The sequence below is a fragment of the Macaca nemestrina genome, chromosome 8, assembly GCF_043159975.1.
Source record: "Macaca nemestrina isolate mMacNem1 chromosome 8, mMacNem.hap1, whole genome shotgun sequence".
Classification (NCBI taxonomy): Eukaryota; Metazoa; Chordata; class Mammalia; order Primates; family Cercopithecidae; genus Macaca; species Macaca nemestrina.
The window spans coordinates 46,415,152-46,429,687 of NC_092132.1; the positions used below are offsets into that span (position 1 = coordinate 46,415,152).

Here is a 14,536-nt window from a genome sequence, read left to right on the forward strand (position 1 = left end):
ACACCTCAACATCTAGTAGCTGACAGAATAAGCAAACAACGAAAAGTCATATGGATTTACAAGATTTGAAGAACTCTAATGACCAATTTCTGGTAAGTGATATTTACAGAACGCTACAGCAACAAGTGCAGAATATGCACTTTTTATCAATTGCACATTAAACACTTATACAGAAACAGACTATATATTAATTTATACATTTTAATAAGCAAAATCGTACAGACAATGTGCTGCTGACCACAGTGGAATTAAATAGAAATCAGTAACAGAAAGATAATTAATAAATTCCTAAATGTTTGGAAATTAAGCAATATATTTCTAAGTAAGCCAAATGATAACCCAATAATCAAAGAAATCAAAATGGAAATTATAAAATTTTTTTAACTTAATGAAAAAACAACATGAAATCCCACGTGATACTGCTAAATATATGGTTAGAGAAAAAAATTACAGCATTACATATATGTATTTCAGTAGAAAAAGACTGAAAAAAAAGCAATGACTTAAGTTTCCAACTCAGGAAACTAGAAAAAAGAAAAGTAAATGAAATCCAAAAAAAGTGAAAGAAATTATAAAAATAAGAACAAAAGTACAATTCAAAAAAGAATCAACGAAAACAAAAATTAGTTCTTTGAAAATATTAATAAAATTAGTAAGACCCTAGCAATATTGATGGAAAAAATACAAATTACCAGCATCAGGCATGAAAAGAAGATATCACTGCAGATCCTACAGATAAATTTTTTTAAGTCAGGCAGCTTTATAATAAACACCAGCCTGGGCATAAGGCGCTCACGTCTGTAATCCCAACACTTTGGGAGGCTGAGGTTGGAAGGTCATTTGAGCCCAGGAGTTTGAGACCAGCCTGGGAAACATCGCGAGACCTTGTCTCTACAAAAAATATACAAATCATTCGGAAATGGTGGCACTGGCACTCAGAGGAGGCAGAGGTGGGAAGACAGCTTGAGCCTGACAGGTCAAGACTGCACAGAGCTGTGATCTGCCATTGCACTCCAGCCTGTGCAACAGAGTTGAGACTTTGTCTCAAAAAATAAAAATTAAAAAATAAAAAGTAAACAACAAAAAACCCAACTTTATTCCTTACATATAACAATTTAGAGCAGGGCAGCAAACTTTTTCAGTACAGATGGAGACAGTAAATACTTTAGGCTTTTGCAAGCCACGCAGGCTCTGTCCTAGCTACTTAATTCTGCTGTTTTAGGGCAAAAGCAGCCACAGCCAATAAAATGAGTAGCTATGTTTCAATAAAACTGTATTTACAAAAGCAGGCCCAGGACACAGTTTGCTGATCCCGAATTTTCAAAAAATAGGGAAATTCCTTGAAAGATACAATTCACCAAAACTGACAACAGCAGAAATAAAAGTCTAAATGATCCTACACGTCTTAAATTAAATCAGCAGTTTATAACTTTACATCATAACCCAGATGACTTCATGTTTAATTTTTCCTTAAAAAACTGAGAAGTTGGTAATCTCACACTTCCTGATTCTGAAACTCACTACAATGCTACAATAATGCAAACAGTGTGATAGTGTCATAAGGGCAGACATATAAATCAATGGAATAGTATTGAGAGCCCAGAAATAAACCCTCACATCTATGGTCAAATGATTTTTGAGAAGGGTGTCAAGACCATTTAGTGTGAAAGTACAGATACCAACAAATGGTGTTGGGAAAACTGAATATCCACAATTTAAAAAGAGAAAGAGAGGTTGCAACACTACCTTATACTATGTAAGAGCAAAAAAATTAGAAGAAAACACAGGATAAAAGCTTCATGACATTAGATTTGACAATGATTGGGTATGACAGCAAAAATCCAGACAATGAATGAGAAAAATAGCTAAGTTGGACTTCATCAAAATTAAAAACTTTGGTGTATCAAAGGATGCTATTATAGAGTAAGATGCCACTGACAGCATGTGAGAAAATATCTGCAAATCATGTATCTGATAAGGGATTGATATCCACAATACATACAGAACTCCTATAACTCAACAACAACAAAAAACAAAGAACCCAATTCAAAATTGGGCAAAGGACTCAAATAGGCATTTCTCCAAAGAAGACAAACATAGCTAATAAGTACATGAGAAAAGAGGCTCAACATCACTAATCATCAGAGAAATGCAAATTAAAACCACACTGAGATATCATTTCATACCCATTAGGTTAGCTATATTAAAAAAAAAAAAAAAGTAAGACAACAAGTGTTAGTGAGGACATGGAGCACTTCGAACCTTTGCACATTGCTGGTAGGAATGTAAAACAACACAATCACTGTGGAAAACAGTATGGTAATTCCTCAAAAAATTAAACGCAGAATTATCATATGATCTGGCAATTCCATTTCTGGGTGTATACCCAAATAAATTAAAAGCACAGTCTCAGGTATATTTGTACACCTACCTTCATATCAGCATTATAGCCAAAAGATGAAAGCAACCCAACTATCAGTGAATAAATGAATGAACAAAATGTGGCATGTACATCTAATAGATTATTTAGACTTAAAAACAAAGGACATAGTGGCATATGCTACAACATGAATAAGCTTTTTTAGACATTGTGCTAAGTGAAATACGCCAATAACAAAAGAACATTGAATGAGTCCACTTATATGAGGTACTTAAAATAGTCAAATTCATACAGTCATAAAGTAGAATAGTGGTTGCAAGGGGCTGGGAAGAGGGGAAAATAGGGAGTTAGTGTCTAATGGGTACTTCCCAAATTTCAGTTTGGGAAGACGAAAATATTCTAGAGATAAGTAGCAGTGATGGTTGCACAACAATGTAAACATAAGTAATATCACAGAACTGTACATTTAAAAATGGTTAAAATGGGCCAGGCATGATCTCATGCCTGTAATCCCAGCACTTTGGGAGGCCAAGGTGGGTGGATCACCTGAGGTCAGGAGTTTGAGACCAGCCCAGCCAACATGGTAAAACCCAATCTCTACTAAAAATACAAAAAATTAGCCAGGCATTGCAGTGGGTGCCTGTAATCCCAGCTACTTGGGAGGCTGAGGCAGGAAAATTGTTTGAACCCAGGAAGCAGAGGTTGCAGTGAGCCAAGATCGCACCATTACACTCCAGCCTGGGCAACAAGAGTGAAACTTTGTCTCAAAAAAAAAAAAAAAGTTAAGATGATAAAGATTGTATTATATATATTCTATCACAATTTTAAAAAAACTACTAACATTGATCTTAAACTGTCAGAGATTATAAAAAGAGGGAATACCTCACAAATAAATCAATAAGTCCTATATATACATATATACACACACACACATATATATATGACATTCAAAACCAGGAAACAACATTCCAAGAATGGAAAATCACAGGCTAGTATCGCTTATAAGCAAATACACAACAAAATCAATCAAAATTTAACAAATTGAACCCAACAATATGTAAAAAAGATAATATATAATCAGGTTTATTCCAGGAATGCAAGATTAAGATTTGAAAACAATGTAATTTACCACATTAATAAAACAAAAGAGAAAAATCATGTATCAACTCATTAAATGTAATATTTGATAAAATTCAGCATTCATTTACGATTTTTAAAACTCATTGGAAAAGTAGTAATACAAGAAAATCTCAACTCAATAAAGGTCATTTATAGCTAACAACATACTTAATAGTAAAACACTGAATACTTTCCCACTGAAATTGGAAACAAAAAAGGATGTCTATTCTTATGACCTCTACTCCACATTATATAAAAGGTCCTAGCCCTGTGCATTAATGAAATAAAACGAAATAAAAGATACAAGTATTGGATAGAAAGATGTAAAACTGTCATTATTTGCAGATGACATGATTGAACATGGACAATCCAAAAGAACCTACCAAAAACTGTTAGACAAGTTGGGTCACTGGATAGGTCAACATACTAAAATCAATTTTATTTCTCTGTACTGGTAACAAATTATTTAAAAATAGAGGTTTTTTTGTGTTTGCTTTTTGAGACAGAGTCTCACTCTGTCGCCCAGGCTGGAGTCCAGTGGCGCGATCTCGGCTCACTGCAACCTCCACCTTCCCAGTTCAAGTGATTCTCGTGCCTCAGTGTCCCAAGTAGCTGGGATTACATGCATCAGCCACCACACCTGGCTAATTTTTGTAATTTTAGTAGAGACGAGGTTTTGCCATATCGGCCAGGCTGATCTCAAACTCCTGACCTCAAGTGATCCACCCACCTTGGCCTCCCAAAGTGCTGTGATTGATTACAAGTAAAAGCCACCACACACTTAGCCAGAAAACAGGTTTTTAAAATGCTACTTAACCATCAATAAAAAGAGGTAAAATTTAATTAAATACATGCAAAATTTCTCTAAAAAGTTCAAAACATTGCTGAGAGAAATTAAAGGCCTAAAACTATGGAAAGCAATGCTCTGTACATGAATTGAAAAACTCAAAACTATGTCAACTCAATATGTTAATTCATCCAAAATTGATCTATAGATTCAATGTAATCTCAGCAAAAACACTAACAGCTTTCCTTTTTAGAAATTAATTATAAAAGTTACAAGTTGAAATTAAAATGTATATGATAGGCTGGGCATGGTGGCTCATGCCTGTAATCCCAGCACTTTGAGAGGCCAAGGCGGGTGGATCACCTGAGCTCAGGAGATTGACACCATCCTGGCCAACCTGGTGAAACCCCATCTCTACTAAAAATACAAAACTTAGCCAGGCGTGGTGGTGCACACCTGTAATCCCAGCTACTAGGGAGGCTGCAGCAGGAGAACTGCTCCACAGGGAGGTGGAGGTTGCAGTGAGCCGAGATCGCACTACTGCACTCTGGCCTGGGCTACAAAGCGAGACTCTGTCTCAAAAAAACAAATAAATAAAATAAAATATATGTGGAAATACAAAGGACCTAAAATAGTTACGAAAATCTTGAAGGAGAAAAGAACAAAGTTGTACTAATTACACTGAGATACCAAGTCTTATTATAAAAGCTACACTAACCATATGGAGTGACACAAGAATAGACAAACAGACCACTCAATAGAATAAAGAGTTCAGAATCAAATCCACACACACATGGCAACCTGATTTACAGTAAAGGCTTACTGTAACTGAGTAAGGAAAGAAGAGTTCAACAAATGGTATAGATCAACTATCAATGGAAATAAATTAATCTTTACCTCTATTACACATATGCAGAAAAACAAATTTGAGATGAATCATGGAATTTAATAAAGCTCCTAAAAGAAATATAAAAGAATATATATTGTTGGTTTAAGCACAGATTTCTTAAACAAGACAAGAAAAACCCTAACCACAAGGGAAAAGATTGATAAACTGGACTTCAGTAAGATTATTAACTTTTATTCATCAAGACACCTTTATGAGTAAAGATACAAGCCACAAACTGAAAGTAAATACTGCAAAACATCTATCCGGCAAAGGACTCATTTCCAAAATATATAAAGAATTCCTGGCCGGGCATGGTGGCTCACACCTGTAATCCCAGCACTTTGGGAGGCCGAGGCAGGCGGATCACAAGGTCAAAGGATCGAAAACATCCTGGCTAACATGGTGAAACCCCATCACTACTAAAAATACAAAAAATTAGCTGGGCATGGTAGTGGGTGCCTGTAGTCCCAGTTATTCGGGAGGCTGAGGCAGGAGAATGGCGTGAACCCGGGAGGTGGAGCTTGCAGTGAGCCTAGATCACGCCACTGCACTCCAGCCTGGGCGACAGAGTGAGACTCTGTCTCAAAAAAAAAAAAGATTTCCTATACATCAATAAGACAGAAAATTCAATCTTTACAAAAGGAAAAAAGACTTAAGACTTCACAAAAAAAAAAAGATAGCTAAATGGCCAATAAGAATATAAAAACATCATTAGTCACGAGGAAAATAGAAGTTAAAATTACAATGAGATATCACTACACACCCACTGGAAAGGCTAACATGAAAATAACAAACATACCAAGTAGTAGCAAAAATGTGAAATACCTGGAATGCTCATAAGTTGTTGGTGAGACTGGAATTGATATAACCACTTTGGAAGACTATCTGGCAATATGAAATGAAAACACAGGCTAAACACAGGCCCTACCTTCTAGGTATATGCCTAAGAGATATTAATACTTATCTTAACAAGACAGATGTACTGGAATGTTCATGGAAGCTTTCTTCACCAGCCACAAATATTAAAAAACCAAGTGTCCATCAAAAGGAGAATGTGTAAGTAAATTGTGGAATCTCTATGCAATGGAATAGTACTGACAATACGAAAAACAAACTCTTCTAACAACAGGGGTTAATCTTAGAAAGGTTGAAAGAAAAAAGCCAAACACAAGTGATTCCAATTTTTTTGAGGTTCAAAACCAGGTAAAACTTATCTGTGTTGACAGAAGTCAGATTACCAGTCACCTCTTTTAGGAATGGGGAGTACGTCCCCCTACCCTAGATGGAGTCTCACTTTGTCGCCCAGGCTGGAGCCCAGTGGCGTGATCTTGGCTCACTGCAACCTTCCCCTTCCGGATTGAAGCAATTCTCCTGCCTCAGTCTCCCGAGTAGCTGGGATTACAGGCGCATGCCACCACGCCCAGCTAATTTTTTGTATTTTTAGTAGAGACATGGTTTCGCCATGTTGGCCAGGCTGGTCTCGAACTCCTGACCTCATGATCTGCCCGCTTTGGCCTTCCAAAGTGCTGGGAATGCAGGCATGAGCCACTGCGCCCAGCCCGGAGTACTTACTAAAGTAAAACAGGTGAACCTTTTGGGGTGCTGGAAACATTCTATTTTTTTATTGGACAGTAGTTGCACAGGTGTAAAACATTTTAAAATTGAGCTGTTGGCCGGGCTTGGTGGCTCACGCCTGTAATCCCAGCACTTTGGGAGGTTGAGGTAGGCGGATCATGAGGTCAGGAGATCGACACCATCCTGGCTAACACAGTGAAACCCTGTCTCTACTAAAAATACAAAAAATTAGCAGGGCGTGGTGGCGGGCGCCTATAGTCCCAGCTATACTCAGGAGGCTGAGGCAGGAGAATGGCGTGAACCCGGGAGATGGAGCTTGCAGTGAGCCGAGATGGCGCCACTGCACTCCAGTCTGTGCGACAGAGCGAGACTCTGTCTCAAAAAAAAAAAAAAACTCAGCTGTTATACTTGGGATTTGTGCTCATCAAAAAAAAAAAAAGAAAATGAAAATACTAAGCCACTCAACTAACCTTGGAAACAGGAAAAAGCAGCAGCCAGGAGTATTATTTCTTGGTGTTAAGTCTAGACTGACTTAATAAAAGAGTAATAAAAGAGGCTGTGGACTATACCTAAAAATTATCAATAACTATCACTGTCAGATTAAGTCTTCCCTTATCTCCTAAAAATCATTTGGTCTCTGATTCTTCTGAGCTTGCACAGATCCTCAAGCCTAACAGAATTTCTTGGCATATGTTACTAATAAATGTAATAAGTGAATTAATGAATATGTGATCTTTGAAGTTAAGAGTTCTTTTGCATCAGACCAATCTCATGTTAAAAGAAACTAAAACGATTAATAAAGAAGTTTCCAATTTTACTGCCATTCTCAATGTATCTACTCAACACTCTGAGGATGCTGTGGGAAATGTCATCTTTCCTCATGATCTGAACCTGCTTTTTTTTTTTTTTTTAATCTTTTTTTCCTCAACCCCCACCAGCCAGCCACACTTCCTGAAGGCCTTCAAACCCTTCCACTGCCCAAAAAGGAGAATGAGAATGTAATATTTTCCAGGCTTATACAGAATTTTGACAACATAAATTAGCGCATTCATAATGCTTGAAAATTGACTAAATAGAACAATTCTGACATGAACAATGAAATCGTCTTTCTGTCAAGGCAACTTTAAGTAATCCCATTCTAATATACCGTCACCTGGGAACAAACTATTTTTAAAAATAATGCAGGTCGGGCGTAGTGGCTCACGCCTATAATCCCAGCACTTTGGGAGACCGAGGCAGGCGGATCACCTGAGGTCAGGAGTTCGAGACCAGCCTGGCCAACATGGTGAAACCCCGTCTCTACTAGAAATACAAAAATTAGCCAGGCGTGGTGGTGCGCACATGTAATCCCAGCTCTTAGGGAGGCTACGGCAGGAGAACTGCCTGAGCCCCAGAGGTGGAGGTTGCAGAGAGCCGAGATCACGCGGCTGCACTCCAGTCTGGGCGACAGAGCAAGACGCCATCTCAAAAAAAAAGAAAATAATGTAAAATAAGCCCCCCTTGTTTCAGGGTAGTTCAAAATACATCAGTAGAAAAGTTTCGTTTTTATAGCACAAAGTCAAGGCGTAGGATACAACAGATTACCGTCTAAACAAGTAGAAAACTGTTTCCAGTTCATGACAGCTACATAGCTTACCTGTTCCAGCACATCCAACTTTAACTCGAGCTTGCTAAGTACGACGTCTCCACCCCATAGCGAAAGCTGTAGATCCGACGGCTTTAAGTTCTTGATGTAGCGATTCACATAGCTCATTAAAATTGGAGTTACGTATGACTCCAGCATCTTTTAAGGTAAGGAGTCAAAGTCGGAAGCTGAAAGGAGTAGACAGAAACGTTGTAAGTCGGCCGTATAGTGAAGGAAAGAGCGTTAGTTATCTCAGGCCAAAAGCAGTAAGTCTCCACCAAGGCGGCCGTTCGCCTCCTCTTAGAAGCAGAGAAAACTCAAGAGGACTCCCAGCTCCAGCTGCGACTTCCTCACAAGTACAACACCCCTTGCCAAGCGAAGTAAGGGAGGAAGATGTAGTGACCAGAAGAGAGAGGGTCCCTCAGAGTGGAAGAATGAAGTGAGGCGGACTCCCCTTCGGCCGCAGTAGCCCTTCACCAACCCAGTCACTCCGCGAGGCCCTCGCTTCCCGGAACCCAGCCGGATCTGCCACCACAGAACGAAAGCTAGAAGGCCCCCCCTCCCGCTCCCGCTCCCGCTCCCGCTCCCCAGCACTCCACTCTCCGCTCACACGCCAGAGTATCGCCGCGTCCCCTCCACCTCCAGGTCCCTGGCACCCACCCCCGGCGGCAGCGCTGCTCCTGTACCGCGCCACTTCCGGGTGTGCCCTACTTGGTGTTCAAAACAAAGTGTCCCTCCACGGCCGCCACTCTACGCAGCCGGACCGGATTTCTCAGGCTGGAGAAGCTACTCTGCGCGTCTTCGTGGAGAAGAACCGTTGCGTTCGGCTAGCCAGGGTCCCAGCTGCGACCCTGCTAGTTAGTATAAAGATCTAGGAGGTGTCTGAGCGGGTGGAGGGAACCGTAAAGGGGAAACACCCGAGATCCGGAAGTAGTGCTCCGGGGAGAGGGTGGCTGCGGGTCCTGGGGCCGCTGCGCGGTCGGCGGTTCCCGAGGTGGAGGTCCGTCCTGGGTGGGGAGGCACGGAGGGTCGCTGGTTGCGGAGGAAGAAACCACACCTAGCACTTAAAGCCCTGAAAAAAACAGAGGTGGTTGTCTTTCTTGAGAAATGGGAGGACTGGGAAGAGGAACTAGGTTGGGTTCACTGGGGAGGGCAGAAGCAATAGGCCGCTGGTAGGAGGAGCTAAGTAAGTGACAGATTTCAACTGAGTTCCGAGGTTTATTTGCTGGAAGGAGGGTGGATGTGGGAAGATAAATGAAGGGATTAGGACGTACACTGTTGGAGGACGCGTTTTGGCCAAACGTATAGACAAGCTCTCGCATTGTTACTTTCACAAAGCAATGGTGAAGTACTCCCTAGTTTGCTGATGAGGGGCGGGGGAGGGATGGTCAAAATATTGCGGGGAACCATAGGATTGCAGTCTGACGTGAGATTTAGGGAAGCTGCGGCAATAACCAAAATGAAGACGGAATTGAGAGTTCTAGAGACAAAGTGAATATAACTGATAAGTAATGAATTCAGAGTTGTAAGGGTCGGTGTTGGTTTTATTAGGCTGTAATGAGTGTATAAAATACTGCCTTTCCGTATAATAGCTTGCAAGCTAACAAAGTCAAGAAACTCAAACATTAACTCGGAAAATATATACTGGGCTTAAAGGAATCGCATAGGACATGCTGCCCAAGTTTTGCCCAGCTTGTCTTATTTTTGGTTAGCGCTGAAAAAACCCCTACCACTGCATTTTGAAACTAGACTCCTGGTCAGGCGCGGTGATGCACACCTGTAATCCCAGCACTTTGGGAGGCCAAGGCCTCCAAATTGCTTGAGACCAGTCTGGCCAACATGGAAAAAACCCGTCTCTACAAAAATATTAGTAATACAAAAATAAGCTGAGCACGGTGCCTGTACTGTAGTCCCTGCTACTAAGGAGGCGGAGGTGGGAGGATCACTTGAGCCCCAGAGGTGGAAGCTGCAGTGAGCCGTGATCACACCACTGCACTCCAGCCTGGGCGACAGAGTGAGACTGTCGAAAAACAAAACAAAAAAGAGAAACTAGACTTTTTTTAAAAAGTTATTAAATAACCACCCATGCCTAAAGCTCTTTCCTGGAATTCAAAATTACCATTTCTTGAAAGAGCTTCAGTAACTGCAACAGAAAAGAGGCCTGAGGATGCCAAGGTGTTTAGATTTATTTTGTTATTGAAAATAAGGAAATACGTTTCCCCAAAAGAGGCAGCAGCTAATTGCCAATTCCTTCACAAGAACGCTGTTCCTTCACAAGAACGCCTTAATAACTCAAATATTTGAGTATTATCAAAACTTGCCAAATTATACAAATGAATTAATTTCTTTTTTAGTTATCTGCTTCATCTGAAACACAGGTCAAAGCCATGACTTAGAGGTTTTAACATAAAGAAAATGGTTCCACTAATTGTATAGAACCTCTCAGCAGTCTACAACAGTAGCTCCACGTCTTGTCATTTTTCTAGAGAAAAAGGGCCTAGTTTTCTCTTATGGTGATCTATTAAATAAAAACACTATATTAAGATAAATTGGCCAAATATAGGAGTAGAAATGTGGCTAAGATATTTGAACAAATGACATATGGAATGCTAAACATTTTTTGTTCTCATATGCCATTTTTCTCCTGGAACCAACAAAAAATGGACAAATTACTGGCTTGGGAAAATTATCTGGGCACTGTGTTTTGGTTTAAGTTTCAAAAAATTTGTAGTTTTCAACCTGTATCCCACTGTGCCCTTTACCATAAGCAGTTAAGATAAATTTAATTCCTTTTCACTAATAGTTTCATTGCTCATTTTTTAAAATGTCAAATGGCAAGTCTTTTCCAAATCTATTATGTCTTTGTATTGTAAGATTTTTCTTCCCCCCACAAATATTGTTTAAGTGTTCTCAAGACTTTGAGGCAGGTTGGTTCTGTAGAGACAGGCCTTGTTCTTGATCTTAACAGGAAACCTTCAAGTTCCTCACCATTAAGTATGTTGTTAGCTGTAGGGTTTTTGTAGATGTTCTTTAGCAAACTAAAGCTTGCTGAGAGTTGTCATAACATAGGTGTTAGATTTTGTCAAATGCTTTTTCTGCATCTATTGATATGAACATGTGATTTTTCTTCATTAGCCTGTTAATGTGATTGATCACAATAATTGATTGTTGAATATTTAACCGGCCTTGCATACTTGGGACAAGTCCCACTTGGTCAAGGCTTGTACTTCCTCTTATACATTGTTGGATTTAATCTGCTGGTATTTTGTTGAAGATTTTTGCATCTATGTTCATGAGAAATATTGGTTTGGTTTTCTTATAATGTCTTTATCTGATTTTGGTATTATAGTAAGGATGGGCTCATGAAGAAGTTAGGAAGTATTCCTTTGCTTCTGTTTTCTGGAAGAGATTATAGAGAATTGGTATAATTTCTTCCTTAAATGTTTGGTATTACTCACCAGCAAACCCATCTAAGCATAGTGTTTTCCACTTCAGGTTATTAACCATTGTTTCTTCATTTCTGTTTTTAATTTTCTTATTTATTTCCATCTCCCTGCTTACATTTTCTAGCTGCAAGATTAAAAGATTGAAAAAGGTAGAGAAAGGCTTGTTTTTTTGTTTAGTTTTCTATTATGTGTGGTATATATATGGGATCTTCAATTACAGGGACCTGTATCCCTAACACCTCGCATATTATGTGGTACCTAATAGGTTATGACAGTGATTTACTTTAACAATTATTCAGGAAATCTGCTTACCTTTTCCTTGTGTACACAGAGCTAAATTATTATTCAGGCTGTCTAACAGCCAGGTGTTGTCAAGTAACTGAGTTCTGACCACCTGAATGTGGATAGAAGTGATGTAGGCACAGGCCTGGCTCATAAAAGCCTCCCACATGACAGCCTTAGTCTTTCTCCATCACCAAGCAGGATAAAAATGTGCAGAGGACTCCAAGGTCCAAGGAGAGGTTAAGGACAAAAACTAGGAGATTGAATCTATGAGTCATTGCCTAGAGAAACAACTGCTGATAAGTGACATCCATTAGGATTTTCCACAATTGAGAAATAAACTACTGTTAAACTTACTGAGATTTGGAGGGTTATCTGTCTCAGCAGGAAGTATTATTTTAAACAATTCATATACTAGACATAAGCTGACCTTAATTCAACTTTGTTATTTCAGAAACGTTAAAATTGTAATCAACCAAAGTCTTCTGACTTTACTTCTCCCCTTTTGAGAAGGAAAAAAGAAAAACCATTAATTACTACAATCAATAGAACAACAAAGTTTTCCGGATTTAAAGTCATACACATTAAGCAGCTGTACAGTACGCTTCTGACTGGCTTCCTAAAGAGTTACAGCAGGTAAACATTCTTAATATACCCTCAGAGTTAAGTGTAAACAAATATCCAAGTCACGTAGATATTATCTCACTGAAAATTAGGCACAGTATAGTTCATAAGTCCAGTTGGCAAGAAACTAATAATCATGATTGGCTCAAGTTATTTATGTATGTTAGTTTAATATTCTGAATTTACTCATTAACTCAGACATTCTTTGAATGCCCACTATGTGTTATACACCATACCAGTCACTTGGGCATGCCCACATTGAAGGAGCTCAGTTTCATTGGAATCACAGATATAAATGACCTATTAAAATATCATATGATTAACTGGATTATGTAAAAAGTGCTGTGGGACACTGTAAAAAATCATTTAGAACTATGTGAGAAAATCAGGCAAGGTTTAAGAGAGGAGTTACCAGTTACAGATAACAATGTATTTTTTTCCCACTGACCTAAGCCTTTCAAGCAAAATCAGAAAACTGTAATTTTCACTAAAATAAATCATCAATGGAATGACCTAGTTTAAGACCCTTTTGGAAGACAGAAAGAGTCCTAGAAATCTCTACTACATCAAAACAAATCTGAGGGATAGACAAACATACCAATATAACTGAATAAAGAGCCCAAAAAGTAACCCCTTCAAACATGGCATCTTTATATATGACAGAGCAGCATTACAAATCAATGGCAAAGAGTGCATATTTCAATAATTGATACTAGGAACAATTACTACCCGTATGGAGAAAGATTAAAATTAGATTCCTATCTCAGATGTAGGAAAGAAGTCCAAGTTTTATGAGGCCAAAAACTTATAATTTGGGGATTCCTAAGGAAATTCCAAAATAAATTACTTTTGAAAATTTTATAAAAACACAACCCATGTGAACATTACTTGGGCTTCTCCCAGAGCCTTGGAAAGAGCTTATACAAGTGATGGTAGAGTAAATCTACCTCTGTTCACAAAAAACACAAATATAAACTCAAAATGGATTAAAAATTCAATATGTTTTTTTAATTTTTAGAGAAATTATAGGACAAAAATTGTTATGCCTCAGAGAGGAAGGATTTCTTAAGTAAGGTAAGGCACAAAGATATAAAAAGGACAAACTTTCAAGGAAAAGCTTAGTAAGTTTATACATTAAAATTTAAAAAGCTTGTTCATCAAAGAACATGTCAAAATACAAGCCACAAGCTGGATAAAGATGATGAAATGTTCATTATTCAACAGAGAAAAAGAACTCATTTTATAATAAACTACAAATTAATGAACAAATCCAATAGAAAACTGATCAATTCATAGAAGAGGAAACCCAAAAGTATAATAATCACAAAAAACATGTTCAGCTTCACTAATCGGGAATTCAATTTAAAACAATAATGACCTATTCCATACCTATCAGATTGACAGTATTTTTAATGTATAATGTTAATGAGTGGTATGATAGGAACCTAGTACACTGTTACTAAGAACAACACAGTGGAGAGGAATTAAGCAATATCTAGCAGAGTTGAAGCTGCATATGCCCTATGACCCAACAATTCTACTTGTAAGTATTATAGAAACTTGCGGGCCAGGCACAGTGGCTCACACCTGTAATCGCAGCACTTTGGGAGGCCCAGGCAGGCGGATCACCTGAAGTCAGAAGTTCGAGACCAGCCTGGCCAACATACAGTGAAACTCCATGTCTACTAAAATATATATATAAATTAGCCAGGTGTGGTGGGGCACGCCTGTAGTCCAGCTACTTGGGAAGCTGAGGCAGGAGAATTGCTTGAACCCAGGAGGCGGAGGTTGCAGTGAGTGGAGATCACAT

At 38.8% G+C, this 14,536-nt stretch overlaps 1 protein-coding gene and 1 long non-coding RNA gene across 10 annotated transcripts in view; one reads left to right on the top strand and one right to left on the bottom strand.

Moving 5' to 3' along the window:
* LOC105476071 (vacuolar protein sorting 13 homolog B) overlaps positions 1-9,175 on the bottom strand; it is an 859,286-nt gene extending 850,111 nt beyond the window's left edge. For 4 of the 8 annotated variants that reach the window (XM_011731702.3, XM_011731699.3, XM_024791014.2 and 1 more), the window contains exons 1-2: positions 8,985-9,082; positions 8,387-8,562 (exon numbers count right to left, since the gene is read on the bottom strand). In XM_011731702.3, the coding sequence (XP_011730004.2) occupies positions 8,387-8,533 (147 nt within the window). In that variant the 5' untranslated portion in view covers positions 8,534-8,562; positions 8,985-9,082. Of the gene's footprint in view, positions 1-8,386; positions 8,563-8,855; positions 8,877-8,984 lie in introns of those variants that run through there. The other 4 variants (XR_003016738.2, XM_011731700.3, XM_011731704.3 and 1 more) reach the window with 4 other exon arrangements.
* A 154-nt stretch (positions 9,176-9,329) lies between these two features.
* LOC105476069 (uncharacterized) overlaps positions 9,330-14,536 on the top strand; it is a 41,721-nt gene continuing 36,514 nt past the window's right edge. Inside the window, exons 1-2 of one of the 2 annotated variants that reach the window (XR_011606383.1) lie at positions 9,330-9,374; positions 12,557-12,738. This is a non-coding gene — a long non-coding RNA (uncharacterized lncRNA). Of the gene's footprint in view, positions 9,375-9,430; positions 9,462-12,556; positions 12,739-14,536 lie in introns of those variants that run through there. The other variant, XR_983836.2, reaches the window with a different exon arrangement.